The 19554-nt window shown below is 42.3% G+C and overlaps 2 protein-coding genes across 3 annotated transcripts in view; both read left to right on the plus strand.

Moving 5' to 3' along the window:
* Window positions 1-10015, plus strand: part of LOC129822113 (carbohydrate-responsive element-binding protein) — a 33435-nt gene extending 23420 nt beyond the window's left edge. The window contains exons 8-17 of the mRNA XM_055880067.1: window positions 1737-1888; window positions 2148-2838; window positions 3039-3112; window positions 3226-3499; window positions 3631-3743; window positions 6251-6370; window positions 7984-8111; window positions 8208-8331; window positions 8683-8812; window positions 9024-10015. Of these exons, the coding sequence (XP_055736042.1) occupies window positions 1737-1888; window positions 2148-2838; window positions 3039-3112; window positions 3226-3499; window positions 3631-3743; window positions 6251-6370; window positions 7984-8111; window positions 8208-8331; window positions 8683-8812; window positions 9024-9169 (1952 nt within the window). The 3' untranslated portion in view covers window positions 9170-10015. The remainder of the gene's footprint in view (window positions 1-1736; window positions 1889-2147; window positions 2839-3038; window positions 3113-3225; window positions 3500-3630; window positions 3744-6250; window positions 6371-7983; window positions 8112-8207; window positions 8332-8682; window positions 8813-9023) is intronic.
* A 6416-nt stretch (window positions 10016-16431) lies between these two features.
* LOC129822118 (serine/arginine repetitive matrix protein 3-like) overlaps window positions 16432-19554 on the plus strand; it is a 156984-nt gene continuing 153861 nt past the window's right edge. For both annotated transcript variants that reach the window (XM_055880081.1, XM_055880090.1), the window contains exon 1: window positions 16432-16635. The gene's annotated coding sequence lies outside the window, so the exon portion shown is untranslated. The remainder of the gene's footprint in view (window positions 16636-19554) is intronic.

A 19554-nucleotide genomic window follows, 5' to 3' on the forward strand; every position in this document is an offset into this window, starting at 1 on the left:
TGTAAACAATGTCTGTCCAAGTTGGCAGTGGGCACGTTGTTTTATGATGCGTCATGACCGCTGGCAAGGGCAGACATACTTTGGAAGCCCACCCAGTCAGATTCTATGGTGTCATCATCACGCCACAAGCAGATAAGACCATAGAATTATGTAATGGATCAGATGCCTTTCCTGAGTAAGCAACAGACATGCAAACATAATCCTGAATGAAGTACGCAGAATAGACTATAATAGACTTGACTAAAATAGAAAATATCTTTATTTATTTACATTTAACATTTTAATCATTTAGCAGATGCTCTTATTCAGAGTGACTTACAGTAGTGAGTGCATACACTTTCATACTTTTTTCGTACTTTTTTATCCACTTTTTTATCCATTTGCACAAAAATTAGGCTACATGTACATGTACATTATTCAGTACAGACATTATACTTGCCAAGACTGCAGATGTGTTTTAATGACAGTATGTTGATTCATCAACATGGTTCAGGTGTGATCTTTCCTTCAAAGTCAGTGACATAGTGCAACTGATGGCAGTAGCAACAGTCATCAAAATTGTTAAAACGTTTTAAATACAACTAATAAATGCAACATTTGGACAATGGATGAAGATACTTTTTCAAACTTTTTGAATTTTTTATAATCCATCAGCTATTGACATGATTATAGCACATAAAAAATGTACTGGCACGGACAAATAATGAATAGAGTTCAGGGATTTAGGTTGGAATGCAGGTATTCATTTTATTGTAAAATTTCACCTTTTTTATTAGAATGTACTCATATATAAATTGTCTTACTGTATCAGGTATTTTTTGTATATTTTGTGTTAAAATAAATTGAATTACATGTGCCTCATTTGCATAAATATGGTGGCTGTGTTTGCATATATGAACACAATAACATAAAGGTGTGGGACAGGGCTGCAACCACCAAACACTTGCTCTGTCTACCCTACCTTCACTGTTTAGACTGCCTCATTAATTACTGTTGTCATGTTCTGTTGCATAATTCAACAAGTGTGTTAATAGCAGGATAACACGCTTGGCTCTAGATTACACCTATTTAAGCATACTCTACATTGTTTGCAATATCAGACATAATATCACTATAAACTGGGTGTTTTAGGAAGTTGCTTTCATTTCAGCGCACCTAATTTGTAAACATTTCAACTGTATTAAATTATTACTTTTTTAAAATTCCACCAAAAAATGAACACCCATCAAAACAAAGTGATCTCTCTTCTCTTTCTTGTGATGTAAGTGTCGAGACTGTGTGTTTAATCGCTGACAAAGCTTTAGCGTTCTTATAGATTCAACAGTTGAACAATGTATTCCATTAAGCCCATTTCAGCCATTACCAGGGTGTGTTTGACAGGTCATTACAAACATTTCCGCGGTCGTAACGTTAACGGGGGAAAAAACGTCACGCATAAGCAAGAGTATGAAAGAGTTGCAGGAGTAAAATGAAAGCAATCAATCCAGCGAGATTTAAGTGACGTGGATTTTGCACCCCTCAAACACAGGAAATAGGTGGCTGAAAAAGACAGATCCTCAGGTGGGTGGGGCATACGCCTTGCTAATGGCAGGGTATCATCTCCTTCCATCTGTCCATGCAGGTTCTACCTGGAACCAAAAAGGGCTCTCCTATGGGGACAGCCAAGAAACCCGTGTGGAACCCTTTTTTCTAAGAGTATAGGGTTGATGATTGTCTTTTTTCCTGCCCTTTGTTAGATATCTTTATGAGCTACCGGGGCCAGTCATTGGAGCAGGCTGCTTATGCTGACTGTGGCTACTTTGAGAGCTCCTCCAGCGGGGCTTTCCCCTCTGTGTCCAGCCCTGTGGTCACCGTTCCACAGCTACACGTCAACACTCAACTAGCTCAGGTACAGTAGCTAAGCACTTTGCTTGACATTTTTGGAAACTGTTGTTCTTCCACTGTTAGGGGATGGAAAAGGGATGAAAAAGTCAACCATTCACATCAAATTTGACACATATTGCCTGCACTATGTATTCTTTGTTTTGGGTTCCTGCGTTTTCATTGCATAGTTTGTTTTACTGTTTACTGTTGAAGTGATAGTTTATAATATAAATTGTACCCAAAATGTTTTAGTCATGATTAATGACAATGAATCTCTCTTTCAGTCCAACCTCTCATCTGACAGCCTGTCTCAGCCCTCTTCATCCAACTCTCTGTCAGGCCCTGGCTATCACAGACAACCCCTGACCTCTGAAATGACCTTCAACCCCACTAACAACCCCAAGTTCAAAGGTCACCAACAACAGGATTACCACAGCGAGTACCATACTCCCAGCATGGTATCAGGGGCCATGCCCTCCTATGGACACCAGACTTACTCCGGCGCCGCCGTCTCCATCGCAACCACCAACATACAACAGCAGCCCGTCTCCCCTGGAGACGGAACCTTTTTGTATCCGCCTCCCTGTCACAAGTACGGTTACCACGCCACCACTGCCAGCTCAGTGACCTCTACCGTCATCACCCACACGGGATCCACTATGGGTGGCAGTATTCTGGGATCGGATCCCCAGGGTCATCACGGGTACTCCACCACGGGAGACATGTACTCGCCAACATCCTGCCTCTCTCAGGGGTACTCGTCCGTGGTCTCGGCCCCGGCCCTCCCCTCTCTCAGTGTACCTCCTCACTGCTTCTCAGCTCCACAGCAGCCGGGTGTGGCGGGTGGTAGACGGGGGAAGCACAAGCAGAAGACAGCAGTGGGGGTGCAGATGGGGTCCCGTCTGTCCACCCCTCAGACGGCTCCCCCCCAGACCAGCTTCCTGGCAAAACTACTGTCCTCCAGCATGCAAGAACGTGAGCATATCCATTCACTTATTTTTTTTCCTTCGTCATACTTTCATACCGCAGTGATACACTGATGCACATGCCGTTCCAACACGCTTGGTCTTGTATTCACCGTTATCCACTATCACTGTCTTACAGAAACATTAACCAAAACCATTGTACGTTTGTTTTACCTCCGCACAGTTCACTTTTGACCATCTTGTTTTTAGGCAAACCAACGCTGGGATTCGATGCAACTTTAGTAGCAACCAAAGGGCACAGGTCAACCTCTCCCAACTCTCCAGTAAGGCCAATATAGTTTCTTTAGTTAACACAGGCGTGAGTTTCAAAGACATAATTCAAACCTTTACTGCAGATTACAGTTGCACTTTTAATCAGATAATGTGTTTGGTTCAGCATTCGAGCAGCAGCATGCGCATCGGAGGAGTGTCTGGATCTCAGCTGCAGCCCGGGTCTCCCTGGCCCTCAGGGATCCCACTTCTTACACCAATTCACTGCCAGACGTCCACCCACAGCCACGCCGGTCTATACGCTAGTACCTCCCACGGATCTGCCGTCTCTGCTCTCCTCACCCAGGGCTCAACACACCCCAACATACCTCTCCTCATCCCCAAGACAGAAAAACTCTCCCCTGTACAGATCTATGGTTCTGAGAGAAATAGTTTAACAGGTAATTAAGGACGAACATAATTTAATGTAAAAATGTTTAACATGTCATGTGTGGTTGTAAAGCAAAGAAAGCCATTCCTCTTTGTTTGTTTGTTTGTTTGTTTGTTTGTTTGTTTGTTTGTTTGTTTTTAGTGAGCTTCTCGGGACACTCAGGGCAGATGTCCCCAACCAACTTTCTAGAGAGGGCATCCAACACTGAGTCTCCGCACTCCTTACCTGGACATTCCAAAATGGAGTCAAACAAGGTAAGCAAAAACAACTTGACCATTCATTACTCAACATACATCCTATGAAATACCTAAAACTACTGTCTGATAGAAACACAATGATGAATAAACAAAATACTGTTGCTAGTATGTCTTTCCTAAATTGAACTCAAGGTCTGGTTATCAGACGACTTATGTGTTTTCCCCCCAATCAAATCAAATCAAATTTTATTTGTAACATTCACCAAATTTAACAGGTAGACCTTACCGTGAAATGCTTACTTACAAACCCTTAACCCACAGTGCAGTTCAAGAAATATTTACTAAATAAACTAAAGTAAAAAATAAAATAAAAAGTAATACAATAAAATAACAATAACGGGGCTATATACAGGGGGTACCAGTACTGAGTCAATGTGCTGGGGTACAGGTTAGTTAAGGTAATTTGTACATGTAGGTAGGGGTAAAGTGACTATGCATAGATAATAAACAGCGATGTCAATGTGAATAGTCCGGGTGGCCATTTGATTAATTCTTCAGCAGTCTTATGACTTGGGGATAAGACTTGGGGATGGGGGATTTTGGGATTTCTTTGGGCCTTCCTCTGACACAGCCTAGTATATAGGTCCTGGATGGCAGGAAGCTTGGCGATGTACTGGGCCATACGCACCACCCTCTGTAGCGCCTTACGGTCTGATGCCGAGCCTTTCAAAGGACTTCATGGCTACCGACGTGAGTGCTATGGGGTGGTAGTCATTTAGGCAGGTTATGGTGGTCTGCTTGAAACATGTAGCTATTACAGACTCGGCCAGGGAGAGGTTGAAAATGTCCGTGAAGACACTTGCCAGTTAGTCCGCACATGCTCCTGGTAATCCGAATGGCCCCGCAGCCTTGTGAATGTTGACCTGTTTAAAGATCTTGCACACATCGGCTACGGAGAGCGTGATCACACAGTCGTCCGGAACAGCTGGTGCTCTCATGAAAGCTTCAGTGTTTCTTAGTGTCCCACTTCTTGAAAGCAGCAGCTCTAGCCTTTAGCTCGGTGCGGATGTTGCCTGTAATCCATGGTTGGGATATGTATGTACGGTCACTGGGGGTGCGTCGTCGATGCACTTATTGATGAGGCTGGTGACAGAGGTGGTATACTCCTTAATGCATGGGGCGGCAGGTAGCCTGGTGGTTAGAGTGTTGGACTAGTAACCGGAAGGTTGCAAGATCGAATCCCCGAGCTGACAAGGTAAAATTCTGTTGTTCTACCCCTGAACAAGGCAGTTAACCCACTGTTCCTAGGCCGTCTTTGAAAATAAAATTTGTTCTTAACTGACTTGCCTAGTTAAATAAAGGTAAAAAAATAAGTCTGTGCTAGCATAGCATCCGAGTCATCTGATCACTTCTGTATTGAGCGAGTCACTGGTACTTCCTGGTTTAGTTTTTGCTTGTAAGCAGGAGTCAGGAGGATAGAATTATGGTCAGATTTGCCAAATGGAGGGCGAGGGAGAGCTTTGGATGCGTCTCTGTGTGGAGTAAAGGTGGTCTAGATTTTTTCCCCCTCTGGTTGCACGTTTTACCTAGAAATTAGGTAAAATGGATTTAAGTTTGCCTGCATTAAAGTCCCCGGCCACTAGGAGCACCGCTTCTGGATGAGCATTTTCTTGTTCGCTTATGGCCTTATACAGCTCGTTGAGTGTGGTCTTAGTGCCAGCATCGGTTTGTGGTGGTAAATAGATGGCTATGAAAAATATAGATGAAAGCCCTCTTGGTAGATGGTGTGGTCTACAGTTTATCATGAGGCACTCTACCTCAGGCGAGCAATACCTCAAGACCTCCTTAATATTAGACATCACGCACCAGCTGTTATTGATAAATACACACACTCTACCACCCCTTGTCTTACCAGCTGTTCTGTCCTGCCGATGCATGGAAAACCCAGCCAACTGTATATTATCTGTGTCGTCATTCAGCCACAACTCGTTGAAACATAAGATATTACAGTTTTTAATGTCCCGTTGGTAGGATAGTCTTGAGCGGAGATCATCCAGTTTATTTTCAAGTGATTGCACGTTGGTCAGTAGAAAGGATGGTAGAGGCGGATTACCCACTCGCCGACAAATTCACACAAGGCACTGCTACCTCCGCCCCCTGTATTTCCGTATTTTCTTCATGCAAATTATGTGGATTTGGGCCTGGTCGTGGAGATGCAGAATATCCTTCACGTCAGACTCATTAAAGAAAAAATCTTTGTCCAGTTCGAGGTGCGTAATCGCTGTTCTGATATCCAGTAGCTATTTTCTGTCATAAGAGACGGTAGCAGCTACACTACGTACAAAATAAGTTACAAACAATGCAAAGAAACACACAAAATATCACAGTTGGTTAGGAGCCCGTAAAACGGCAGCCATCCCCTCCGGCGCCATTCTTCATTGCACTCCACCAGTGTTAGAGAAATGAATAGTGTCCGAGTTGAGGAGACCGTCGATAGATAGATGTTGACAATCTCAATTTATAAGCATACAGTTCCTGATTTATGAGGGGTGTGTTTGTTGCAGACAGAGACCAGGAGGATAACTCACATCTCTGCTGAGCAGAAGAGACGTTTCAACATCAAGCTAGGCTTTGATACTCTACACAGTCTCGTCACCACACTAAGCTCTCAGCCAAGTATAAAGGTAGGTACTGCAGTAAGATATTCAAGACTCTGGTTTTTCACATTAAAAAGTATGCCAAACAAAAATCTTTGATTGCAAAGTTAAACAAACCATACTCTTCTATCCACCAGGACTACTTTTAACAATTTCCACAGGAAATTTTACAAAAATAAATGTAAAGTGCAACAGAATGACCCTCAGTTTTTTTTATGTGACCACGTTTTCCAACAACACGTTTTCCAACTTTTCCAAGTTAAATATCTACTCCGAATTAAGATTAAGAGATGTCTGCAGAAAGAATGGGGTGTCAGCTATGACAAGACAACTTGAGTTTGAAAAAATATATTCTGGTTAAGTACAGTACAGTACAGTACAGTACAGTAGATTATACTGTACTCTACTCTAATGTGCTGTACTGTACTAAACTCTACTGTACAGTACAGTACTGTACTATATTGTACTGACCTATACTCTACTTTCCTTTACTGTACTGTACAGTGCTGTGCTGTCCAAACTTGTGAAACAGACATCTATGATTGGTTCAGATTTGGACTGATCAAATTTCAACTACTTTTCAACGTCCGGTGTTGGTCGATGCACAGTGGTTGAGAAGGCTGGTTACAGTAAATGGAAAGAGAGTGGGCTCATGGGTAGTTGTCAGTGAGAGCCGGGAGAGGTGACATTAACTGGAGAGAGAGAGACGAGAGACTGGGAGAGAGAGGGAAGGGTTCTTCAGACTGTTTTCACACTCTTGCTTTAACTACCATGTTACAGAAAGAGAAAGAAAAGAGTGGAAGGGAGGACAGTAGCAGGTGACCCAATTGTGGTTTGTAACTACTATGAATTCCCATAGGCAATTCAGTTGCAGTCATTCTGTTCCTGATTTTTGGGTTATTCTGTTACTGATCTGGTAGCAGAATGATGCATTTTAATCACTTAATAAATCACAAACCAAATTGCTATCAGTAAAAACACTATAGCTAATTGGTCGGTCTACCTTTACTTGTTACTTCCGTGAATTGTCATTATCCTCCCTCCTCATGAGGGAGAGAAATTAGAAAATATCTTAAAGATATGCGGGTTTTTGGTCACAGAAGACAAATCATTTCTGCACAACTAACTATAAATGTTGATTTTAGTTGGTAGGGCTCTTTACTTCAGCATTGTGTTTTGATGTATATTTAATACTTTTTAAGACTTTTGCTGCAAGGTGTTTTCTAAGACCCCTTTTCCAACTGTTTGACCAGAAATCAATGCCTTCATTTCTCAAATACCTAGACTCTTATCATTCATTTTACACCAACTTTTATGTGCTACTATGAACTTCATATGTTAGTGCTCATGCAGGTTTTTACATGGAAAGGCCTACTGCACAACACAAGGCATAGTGGTGCAGAGGATGAGAAGCTGGAATGAGCGGTATTTAGGAACTGTTATCAACACCAATCATCTCAGTTACAGTAACACAGAATGGTTTTAGTAGTCATGTCCTCCCACTATTCCAAACGCACAGCATGAGATTCCGTGTGGTGTTGCTCAGCAGTAACCCCTTTGTTCCGTAGAAATAGAACAAGTAAAAACATGGAGCATTATGTATCTACATTATTGTCTCTGTGCTCTGTCCCATGTCCCAGATCAGCAAGGCCACAACGCTACATAAGACAGTCGAGTACATCAGTAAGATGCAGCAGGAGAGATCTCAGCTACATGAGGAGGCTCAGAGACTCAGGGACGAAATTCTGCTCCTCAACTCTGCCATCAAGTAAGACCACCATCTTGAAACACATTAAACATAATCTGTGTGTGTGTGTGTGCGCGTGCGTGTGTATGTGCTCATACCACTTCTCGCCCGATGCAGTGTATGCCAGCAGCAGCTGCCTGCCACTGGTGTGCCCATTACCCGTCAACGCTTCGACCACATGAGGGAGAAGTTCAGAGAGTACGTCCGGGCACAGACACTACAGAACTGGAAGTTTTGGATCGTATCTTTAAACTCAGTGATCGCACAATTAGGAGAAGCATAGATTCAGTGTTAGATCCAGACCTGGGTTCAAATAGTATTTGTTTTCTTTCAAACAATGGACTTTTTCTGGAGTGCCAGATGGTCTTTTTTTAAATAGATGACTCCATTGTTTACATTGCACCAGACAAGATCAGTCAACCGCGCCTACAGTATTTGGAAAAAGTGAAACAAGTGGTCTGGTTTGACTAGTAGCTCACATATGAACAGCCAATCAGAAGTATGGATATGTATATTTTGTGTCATATTGTAAATAGTGTCATGTGTGTCATAATAATACATGAATTAGGTGCTTTCCTAAACACGGGCTCAGTTCAGCATTATCATAGAGCCCTTGTTTGAGTCCTATAACGGGATGGTGTCCACAGCCAGTGTTGAGGATCTTTGTCGCACCACTCTGTCCTGGCTGGACCAGCACTGCTCTCTGCCTGCCCTCAGACCCAGTGAGTTCAACATCACCAGCTTCAATGACTATCAGTTCGTCTTCTGGTCTGTCTGTTTGTTAGTCATCAAATTTTTGTCTATCTGTCTGTGTGTTTATCTGTCTTCTGTCAGATAGTCATCAAGTGTTACTCTGTGTGTCTGTCTGTGTGTATGTCTCATTTTTCTCTTTCTCTCGCTCCTCATCTCCCTCTTACCTGATCCTCTCCTCAGTGGTCCTTAGTTCACTCCGTCTCCTGAGCACCTCCACGTCCATCCTGACAGACCCCAGCCTGGTGCCAGAGCAGGCCACCCAGGCGGTCACCCAGGCTAAGGGCCTCCCCCACCCTCACCTCCCTGGCCAACCCCAGGACCACTGAGAGACCGTAGCCTGCTCCCCAAGCAAGCCACCCAGATTGCCACCCAGGGCCTCCCCCACCCTACCCATCCCCAGGACCACTCCCCCTCCATGTGGCCCATTGACAGGGAAAACACACAGCCTATGTGACCCGATGGAACATTATAATACCCTGTAACACAAAAGCCCAGTGACCCTATTAAACATTTTGAATACCGTAGATGGAAAACCAAACGGTGCCAAAGGATCACAGAGCTGAACCCACTTTCAAGCACTTTCAAGCTTTCAAAATAACTATATGATTCTTGGAAGGACCAGAACATTTCTATCCTTTACAAAAGGGTTCATGTATATAAGGAGGACTGGAGGTTCAGCATGGAGGAACTTGATACTTAATCCCAGACCGACACCCACCACCTCACCATTTCCTGATGAACCAATGTACTCGAACGAGCACAACACATTCCGAAGCTATAATCTTAGTTATATTCTTAGCTATAACCTTTCTATAAGGTGACTTCATATAATGCACTTTTATGGGTGATTTTATAGCGCTGAAATAATTTTGAAGTGACCATTTTTGTGTTCTGTTGTCCCAATAAAAAATTCAAATGAGGGAAGAGAAACTGAACGGGGGTGCTTTTCAATCCACATAGGCTACTATATCTGTGAATTAATTATGTGACTATAATTATATCCTGTAGTTATATCATTTTGAAATGACATATGGTAACACAGCTGCCAAAGGTATTTAACTACTCTGTGCTAATTGTCTATCTCAGGTTATGATTGTATTGTATATTGGAAGTATGGTCATATCCAACAACACACTATCCCCTGCTTAATAAAACTCTGTCTTGAAGGCAAATAGATGAGCCATATATTTCCTACAGGCACGCTAATATTACGATATTAATCTGATTATGGCAATACTCCGAGTTTGGCATTAGTCATTTTAACGCCTTACTCTGATTATGTTTATTGGAGTAAGGTCATAATCTATCCATAAACCGATTAAAACACCTGGATTTTCAGCTCTTTCAAACATGTAAACCACACAGATCCTATTACATTTCTTTATATAGGATTCAATATGATGTAAACACATTAAAGGGTAAATCTACAGTTGAAACAATAACAAGGCAGACACACCGCCTCTGTTTTTGGTAAAAAGCTGAGGGATGGGCCTGGAGAAATGTTACCACTCTCAAATTCATAGACAGAGCTATGGATGCAAGGACTGACCATCCATTTTAAAATTCAAGTTTTAACCATGTTTTGAGGATATACATTATTTGTTTCAATGAACATTGCTTACAAACATTGGAATACTACAAGCTAATATGTTGGTTTATCATGGGCTATGACAGTTGAATTAAGCTAATGAGGCATTTCTAAGTTATTTTCTTCAAGAATCAAATGGTATATATTATGAATTTATAAGTCCAAAAATGGATGTAGCAACTGCAGATTGCCTCCTTCAATCAGAGTACCTGTTGTGTGTTCTGTGCATGTCCTACCTGTAGGCCAATGTGATACCTGTATATTTAAAATGTTTGGCCGAAGGAAAGCCGCCTCTTCCTATACGTAGACTAGGCGCAGGGCCCCCCTAGACTGCGTTTAGGAACTCAGTCGAGGTCTGAACCTACTGTTAAGAGTTATAAAAGTATAATACACAAGGTGCAATATCAAAATTGTATTGTGCATCAACAGTTTTCCACTTGTTATGTCAGTCACTGACAGTCACTCAATTAGTCCATGTCAGCTAAACATTTTTAGATTGCAGGCTAAGGTAATCTAGCCAGCCATCTAAACTGGTTATTTGGATCTTGGATGCTGATTGGTTGATAGCAGGGAGTTATTCAACACAATCCCCGGGTAATGCCGGTTCACAGCTCCATTTAAATTGTGCCAAAGCCCAGCCAGGCCATTCATAAACTTCATCTCCCCTGGAAAAAAAGCAGCAAGACTATTTCCCCATGCTTGTATTCTAGCATTTGCAACATTGAGGGTTTGTCTAAATCAGGGGTGCTCAAAGTTTTGGTATTGGTGGGCCAAAATATAATCTGAGTGGTACACCTCAGGCCGAACAAATAGACAATATTTATTTAGAAAAATAAAACGTAAACAATAGCTTTTTGAGTCTTTAAACAATAGCTTTTTTGAAAGTAATCATACATTTCCACTTAAAACAATCAAATTGTAGCCATATAACTTGACACCTAACACATTCGGATTAACAATATTAAAGATGTATTACATTTTTATCATTGTAACATAGAAACTGCAACCAAGTGTCTATGTTCATAAGGCTAATAATTTGAATATGTCTAGTGTTTTGGGGGCCCTAACTAGATCTGGTTGCTCCCCCCCAACCTCGCAGGCAAAACATTTTAGTGGCTCCCCTCATGGTCACGGAGAGAAACATGTGAAGCTTTAAAGTTAATGTCCTGCAATTCTACACATTTTGCCATGGTGCGTGGAGAAAATGTTGCAGTTTTAAAGCAGATTTTCTGCAAATCTACACATTTTTCTATAGGGCAGAGAGAAAATATTTTTTAAACTAATTGAGTGAGAGTGACTTGGGTGCCCAGTCAGTAATTCGGCCATGAATACTACAAGGTTTAGATAGCTGGCTAGACTAACTTACCTAGCAATCTATAAAATGTTAGCTGACATGGACTAATTGATTGACTGTCAGTGACTGACATAACAAGAGGAAACATTTTAAGCTTTTTTTTTTACTATAAAAATAACGTCTCCCTGCCTGACAAGGATTCTCCCGACTTTCAAGAGTATCTGAGCTAATTTCCAGCTATTATACGCATTTAGCCATGAGACTGAAGGGGGGTCTTTTTTTGCGAACTCTGCTGTGTCATACCACCGTGTCCAGAATATGATCACTAGACATCCCCGATTTTGGTGGCCTGTCCCAGGCTGGAGCTGTCCCCAGAAATGTCTCCGATCAGCCCTCAGAAAGAAAAACTATAAAGTTAAATTGAGGTTGATATTTCTATAATCAAATGCTCTATCCTATCAGATTTGCAGTGGTGTAAAGTACTAATAGTTTTTTGGGTTATCTGTACTTTACTTTACAATTTATATTTTTGGACAACTTTTACTTCACTACATTCCTAATGAAAATGATTATTATTTTTACTCCATACAATTTCCCTGACATCTAAAAGTACTCGTTACATTTTGAATGCTTAGCAGGACAGGAAAATGGTCCAATTCACGCACTTATCAACAGAACATCCCTGGTCATCCCTACTGCCTCTGATCTGGTGGACTCACTAAACACACAGGCTTAATTTGTAAATTATGTCCAATTGTTGGAGATAGCTCCTGGCTATCCCTAAATAAAATTAAATGTGGCTTTCTGGTTTGCTTAACATCTAAGAAATTAGAAATTATTTATACTTTTACTTTTACAGTGGTGGAAAAAGTACCCAATTGTCATACTTGAGTAAAAGTAAAGATACTTTGATAGAAAAAATGAAAGTGAAAGTCAGTAAAATACTACTTGAGTAAAAGGTTAAAGGTTTTAAAAATAGCCTACTTACAGTGCCATCTGAAACTATTCAGACCCCTTGATTTTTTCCACATTTTGTTACATTACAGCCTTGAAGTCTACAAACAATAGCTGTGTCCAAACATTTGTATTAAAAATACAAAACAGAAATACCTTATTTACATACAGTACCAGTCAAATGTTTGGACACGCCTACTCATTCAAGGGTTTTCTTTATTTTTACTATTTTCTACATTGTAGAAATAACACGGAATGCATTTCAATTTTACAGGTGTGCCTTGTTAAAAGTTAATTTGTGGAATTTCTGTCCTTCTTAATGCGTTTAAGCCAATCAGTCGACAAGGTAGGGGTGGTATACAGAAGATAGCCCTACTTGGTAAAAGACCAAGCCCATATTATGGCAAGAACAGCTCAAATAAGCAAAGAGAAACGACAGTCCATCATTACTTTAAGACATGAAGGTCAGTCAATGTGGAAAATTTCAAGAACTTCTTCAAGTGCAATCGCAAAAACCATCAAGCGCTATGATGAAACTGGCTCTCATGAGGACCGCCACAGGAAAGGAAGACCCAGAGTTACCTCTGCTGCGGCGGATAAGTTTATTAGAGTTACCAGCCCAAATAAATGCGTGAATCAGGCTTTCAAGGTCGAATTGCTGCGAAGAAATCACTACTAAAGGACACCAATAATAAGAAGAGACTTCCTTGGGCCAAGAAATACGAGTAATGGACATTAGATCAGTGGAAATCTGTCCTTTAGTCTGATGAGTCCAAATGTGAGATTTTTGGTTCCAACCGCCGTGTCTTTGTGAGACGCAGAGTATGTGAACGGATGATCTCTGCATGTGCAGTTCCCAACGTGAAGCATGGAGGAGGAGATGTGATGGTGTTAGGGTGCTTTGCTGGTGACACTGTCAGTGATTTATTTATAACTCAAGGCACACTTAGCCAACATGACTACCACATCATTCTGCAGCGATACGCCATCCCATCTGGTTTGCACTTAGTGGGACAAAAAACATTTTCAACAGGACAATGACCCAACACACCTCCAGGCTGTGTAAGGGCTATTTGACCAAGAAGGAGAGTGATGGAGTGCTGCATCAGATGACCTGGCCTCTACAATCACCCGACCTCTACCCAGTTGAGATGGTTTAGGATGAGTTGGACCGCAGAGTGAAGGAAAAGCAGCCAACAAGTGCTCATTATACTCCTTCAAGACTGTTGGAAAAGCATTCTAGGTGAAGCTGGTTGAGAGAATGCCAAGAATGTGAGAAGCTGTCATCAAGGAAAAGGGTGGCTACTTTGAAGAATCTCAAATATAAAATATGTCTTGATTTGTTTCATTAACACTTTTTAGGTTACTATATGATTCCATATGTGTTATTTCATAGTTTTGATGTCTTCACTATTATTCTAAAATGTAGAAAATATTAAAAATAAAGAAAAACCCTTGAATGAGTAGGTGTGTCCAAACTTTTGACTGGTACTGTAAGTATTCAGACCCTTTGCTCTGAGACTCGAAATTAAATTGAGCTCAGGTGCATCCTGTTTCCATTGCTGCTTCTACAACTTGATATGAGTCCACCTGTGTTAAATTCAATTGATTGGACATAATTTGAAAGGCACACACCTGTCTATATAATGACCCACAGTTGACAGTGCAGGTCAGAGCAAAACCAAGCCATTAGGTCGAGGTAATTGTGTTGAGGCACAGATCTGGGGAAGTGTACCAAAAAACTTCTGCAGCATTGAATGACCCCAAGAAAACTGTGGCCTCCATAATTCTTAAATGGAAGAAGTTTGGAACCACCAAGACTCTTCCTAGAGCTGGCCGCCTAGCCAAATTGAGCAATCGGGGGAGAAGGGCCTTGCTCAGGGAGGTGACAAAGAACCCGATGGTCACTCTGACAGAGCTCTAGAGTTTCTCTGTGGAGATGGGAGAAACTTCCAGAAGGACAACCATCTCTGCAGCACTCCACCAATCAGGCCTTTATGTCGAGTGGCCAGACGTAAGCCATACCTCAGTAAAAGGCACATGACAGCCCACTTGGAGTTTGCCAAAAGCACCTAAAGACTCTCAGATCATGAGAAACAAGATTCTCTGGTCTGATGAAACCAAGATTGAACTCTTTGGTCTGAATGCCAAGCGTCCCGTCTGGAGGAAACCTTGACACCATCCCTACGGTGAAGCATGGTGGTGGCAGCATCATGCTGTGGGGATGTTTTTCAGCAGCAGGGGCTGGGAGACTAGTCAGGATCGAGGGAAAGATGAATGGAGCAAAGTATAGAGATCCTTGATGAAAACCTGCTCCACAGCGCTCAGGACCTCAGCCTGGGGCGAAGGTTCACTTTCCAACAGGGCAACGACCCTAAGCACACAGCCAAGACAACGCAGGAGTGGCTTCCAGACAAGTCTCTGAAGGTCCTTGAGTGGCCCAGCCAAAGCCCGGACTTGAACCCCATCGCACATCTCTGGAGAGACCTGAAATTAGCTGTGCAGCAACGCTCTCCATCCAACCTGACAGAGCTTGAGAGGATCTGCAGAGAAGAATGGGAGAAACTCCCCAAATACATTTGAGTCAAGCTTGTAGCATCATACCCAAGAAGACTCAATGCTGTAATCGCTGAATGCTGAATGTCTGAACGCTTATGTTAATGTGATATTTCACTTTTTAATTTTTTATAAATTAGATTATTTTTTTTTAAACCTGCTTTTGCTTTGTCATTATGGGGTATTGTGTGTAGATTGATGATTGACGATTTCATCAATTTTAGAATAAGGCTGTAACGTAACAAAATGTTGAAAAAGTCAAGAGGTCTGAATACTTTCTGAAGGCACTGTAAGAAGGCTATCAATAGTAAATGTAATTTCTAAAATATACTTAAGTATCAAAAGTAAAAGTATATATCATTTCAAATTCCTTATGTTAAGCAAACCAGAAAGCACCATTTTATTTATTTTATTTAGGGATATTCAGGGGCTATCTCCAACAATTGAACATCATTTACAAACAAAGCATGTGTGTTTCGTGAATCTGTCAGTTCAGGGATGACCAGGGATGTTCTCTTGATAAGTTTGTGAATTGGACCATTTTCCTGTCCTGCTAAGCATTAAACATGTAACAAGTACTTTTGGGTGTCAGGGAAAATGTATGGAGTAAAAAATACATTATTTTCTTCAGGAATGTAGTGAAGTAAAAGTTGTAAAAAATATATAAATAGTGAAGTAAAGTACAGATACCCCCCAAAAATACTTAAGTAGTATTTTAAAGTATTTTTACTTAAGTACTTTATACCACTGCAGATATTCATATCACGTGAACATGGCGTAATCATGTGTAGAATTGGATGAAATTAGTTTTAAAACCTTTTGCCCACAAGGTGGGGCTGTCCGCGACCAAATATTGCTTGTTATTAATCTACAAGGAAGTGGGTTCGGGAATCAATTGGACTTTCCAAAACAATCCTAGATTCACAATAACGGTATTATTTTGTGCATGTAAACGTAGTCCTGATGGTATTATTTTGTACTCTCTACAATCAACCAGCATGTGCTTGTGGTCAAAAAAGTCGCGCTAGATGGTGCTATCCGAGCGAACACGTCCACTAAATATTACTCTTCCATGTCCAGGATTTTGTTGGGTAATTTTCTCAGACGTCATCCTGCGTTGTTCATAGATGCAATGTTCCCTCCCATCCGGTAGAGGTTACTGTGCAGTATTGTGGGCGTGGAGCGCTGTGTTTTTACGATACTGCTTTGCCACTTCTTAGTGCTGTCCACTTCAGCACCAGGCAGGATAACAGTCAGCTCGAACTTTGGAATCCAGGACCACGAACAAAACCTTCACAAGAGGACGGCACCGCTAAGCGTCACACGGTGTCCGAAATACATAAACCATCACCGCCATCAGCCGTCCAACAACTCCGACATTCACGAGAGAGAAGAACAAGGTAAGAAACATCACGTAAAACCGTGCTTATTCATAGAAGAGGATGAAGTTGGCAAGCTCGCGACAGCAGGCTGTTCACGCATCAGTGAAGAATGAACGGTAGCTCGAGCCCCTTTAGCATACGCAGGCTGGATTAAATAAACAGATTAACTTCGCCGTTTTTATTTGACAATTACTTCTGTGTTTGCATCAGATAAACACGACAATCTATTTTGCTATGGTACCGGCTAACTTCTACGTTCAAGAACTGTCCATGTACAAAGAAAGACCGTTATTGTTGTTAATCACACTGATCCGTGCTCTGCAGATGTCCCTGTTTTTTGTATTTATTTCCGGAGCTAAAATGTTGCCTGCTACGTCTTTAATTTCGCAGGTTCATGAGTAGAGATGTTTACTGTTTACCGTTCAGTGAATTGTCTGTGGTTGTTCATAATCATATTTGTCCCGAATAATGAGCCACATTGATATGAGTGGGCGATGACAAAGTTCATTGGGTATGCTTGGAGGAGATGCGTTCATAATTACTTACTGTTATTCATCTTTACTTGACAGTGAATTCAATGGAGTATGTTTCATCCTATGCTTGACTCCCTCCCCCAAACCCTTAGTTATACATAATCTTCAATGTTGCATTTCTCACTATCACAGTCAGAGTCCTGCTTGTGATGAATGTCCTTGATTGTTCCCCAATACATAATAATGGTACAGTATACAGTACATACTGAACTTAACCGGCATCCATGGATACAGGAATCCACCTCGGTTCAGTAGGCTAAACTCAACTCAGTGGGTAAATGTCTGCAAGCATTTTGCTACACCCGCTAAATATGTGTATGTGACCAATACAAATGGGATTTGATTTGAAATTGCTCCCATTTCCCCGTGTATTCCTGATGCAGTTTGCGCTTGTTTAGCACTGGGTCCGTCTGGCTTACTTCCGCGTGGAGGTAGACACATTTACAATATCTAAATATACACATCATGACAGCATTGAAAGACAAGGAGAGAGTTGGTGTGACCCTAACCAATAGCAAACAACTTTTCCCTGTTTCACGTCTGATGAACTGGTTGTACAGAAGATGCCGCCGTCATACGGTGTCGTTTTTTTTTGTCATACTGTGTATTGGTTGTCAAATACGGTGTAGCAGCTGTTTGTCACGTGGTGTTGCTTTTGCGGTTGTCGTCTTGCTCATAGGTCTCATCCAACGTCGCTGTTAGTGTGTTTGTGTGGGTTTGTTTAGCCTCCACCTCAGCAACCCTGGGGCGGTCAGCTAGTCAGCCAGCTAGTCCAGTCTAGCCCAATAGGCTGATAAAAAGGATTAGATCAGATTGCATTAAGATGAAGCTAGCTGCTGGCTGCTTGTTGTTCACACGCAAGGTGACAAAGAAAGGAAAGTTGTAGTCTGCCCAATAGAGATCCCTAGTCGCCTAGTTGGACTAGCCGTTGAAGCCCGGTCACCGAACAACTACTCTCAGCAGAAATCTCTCCTGTACTCTATATCGCTCTCTTTCTCCTGCTCTCTTTCGTTGTCTCTTTTTATCTACATTTACCATCTGTCTGCTGTTCTATTAACTTGGTTGTTTGACGAGCAGTGACATTTCCCCCTGTCTGCTACCCCTCTCTCTCTCTCTGTGAGTCTAACTACTCCTGCTCTTCTCTTTCTTCACATCCAGGCTCTGTCAGTCAGTGCCTCCCTCCCTCCCCAGTGCTTCATCCCCCAGCAGACACACGCTACTCCTCCTCCTCCTCCTCCTGTCCTACTTCCCTCATCCCTCTTTCTTATGAAGGACACCCAGCACAGCTGGAAGGGGGAGGAAGCGAGGGGGAGATGAAGGTTGTAGCAGGGAGAGGGAGCCGTGTCAGTTATGGGGTGCGGGGGAGGACGAGAATGGAGGTGGAGGGGGGAGAGGGATCCAGGGAAGGGGTGTGTGTATCCTCAAACTACAAACGAGGCTTCTTCGACAAAGATCTTTGCCAAGCAGCAAATGATCACGGCCTGCCCATGTCGCCCCACATTCACCGCCTTGTTTTTAAATCCGAACTCTAAATGTTAGAGCACAGCGGGTGGCGGGTTAACGCTTCCTTATTTAAAGACGCCGATTCCTTCCAAATGATGCTCTTATCTCTGAGCAGCATGGAGAACGCAGCCAGAAACTGTTCTCCTTCAACCTCCTTGAACCACCAGGCAGCATTGGGCTGGTGTGTGTGTGCGTGTGCGTGTTTGTGCGAGTGGGCATGTGTGTGTGCGGGCATATGCGTGTGTGTGTGTGCATGTGTGGAGAACAGAGGACAGGAGGGGTGAGAGACAATGTCTGGCACTAATGGTAATAGGTCATATACATTTAGCTGTTTGTATGTAAAGCCCCTGACAGTTCAATTGACCTGGACTTGGTCATAGATGTATGACGAGGGCAGTGATGTGTGACTACCACATGTTGTTTGATCCAGGAAGTCACCTTCAAGATCTGTACTATCAAAGGAGGCTTTCTATTTGGGTTATAATGATGCAAAGGATTGCAAACTGTATTGTATAACCTCTTCAGTAGACAAACTACAGAGTGTAATATGAATGATCACATAAAGACAAGCCCCTAGTCTTTCCTGTCTGCCTGCCCCATATACGCCCAGGGACTCGACATACAGTTCTGGTGGCCAAATTAGCACACCTCTGTTTCCTTGTTATAACACATACATATTTTGATCTTATCCCCCTCCACGCAATCACGCACACAGTTCATTCTCTGTCTTCGTCTGTCTCTTAATGTCATTCTGCGTGTTTGTGTATGTGAGTGAGATCTGGCAGCTGGCAGGCCTGTGTGTGTGTGTGTGTGTGCGTGAGAAAGAGATCTGGCACACGTGTATGTGCATGTGTGTGTGCTTGTTTGCGTGCTCATCTGCCTGTCTGCGCTACTGGAGACC

Source organism: Salvelinus fontinalis, chromosome 2 (assembly GCF_029448725.1).
Source record: "Salvelinus fontinalis isolate EN_2023a chromosome 2, ASM2944872v1, whole genome shotgun sequence".
NCBI lineage: Eukaryota > Metazoa > Chordata > Actinopteri > Salmoniformes > Salmonidae > Salvelinus > Salvelinus fontinalis.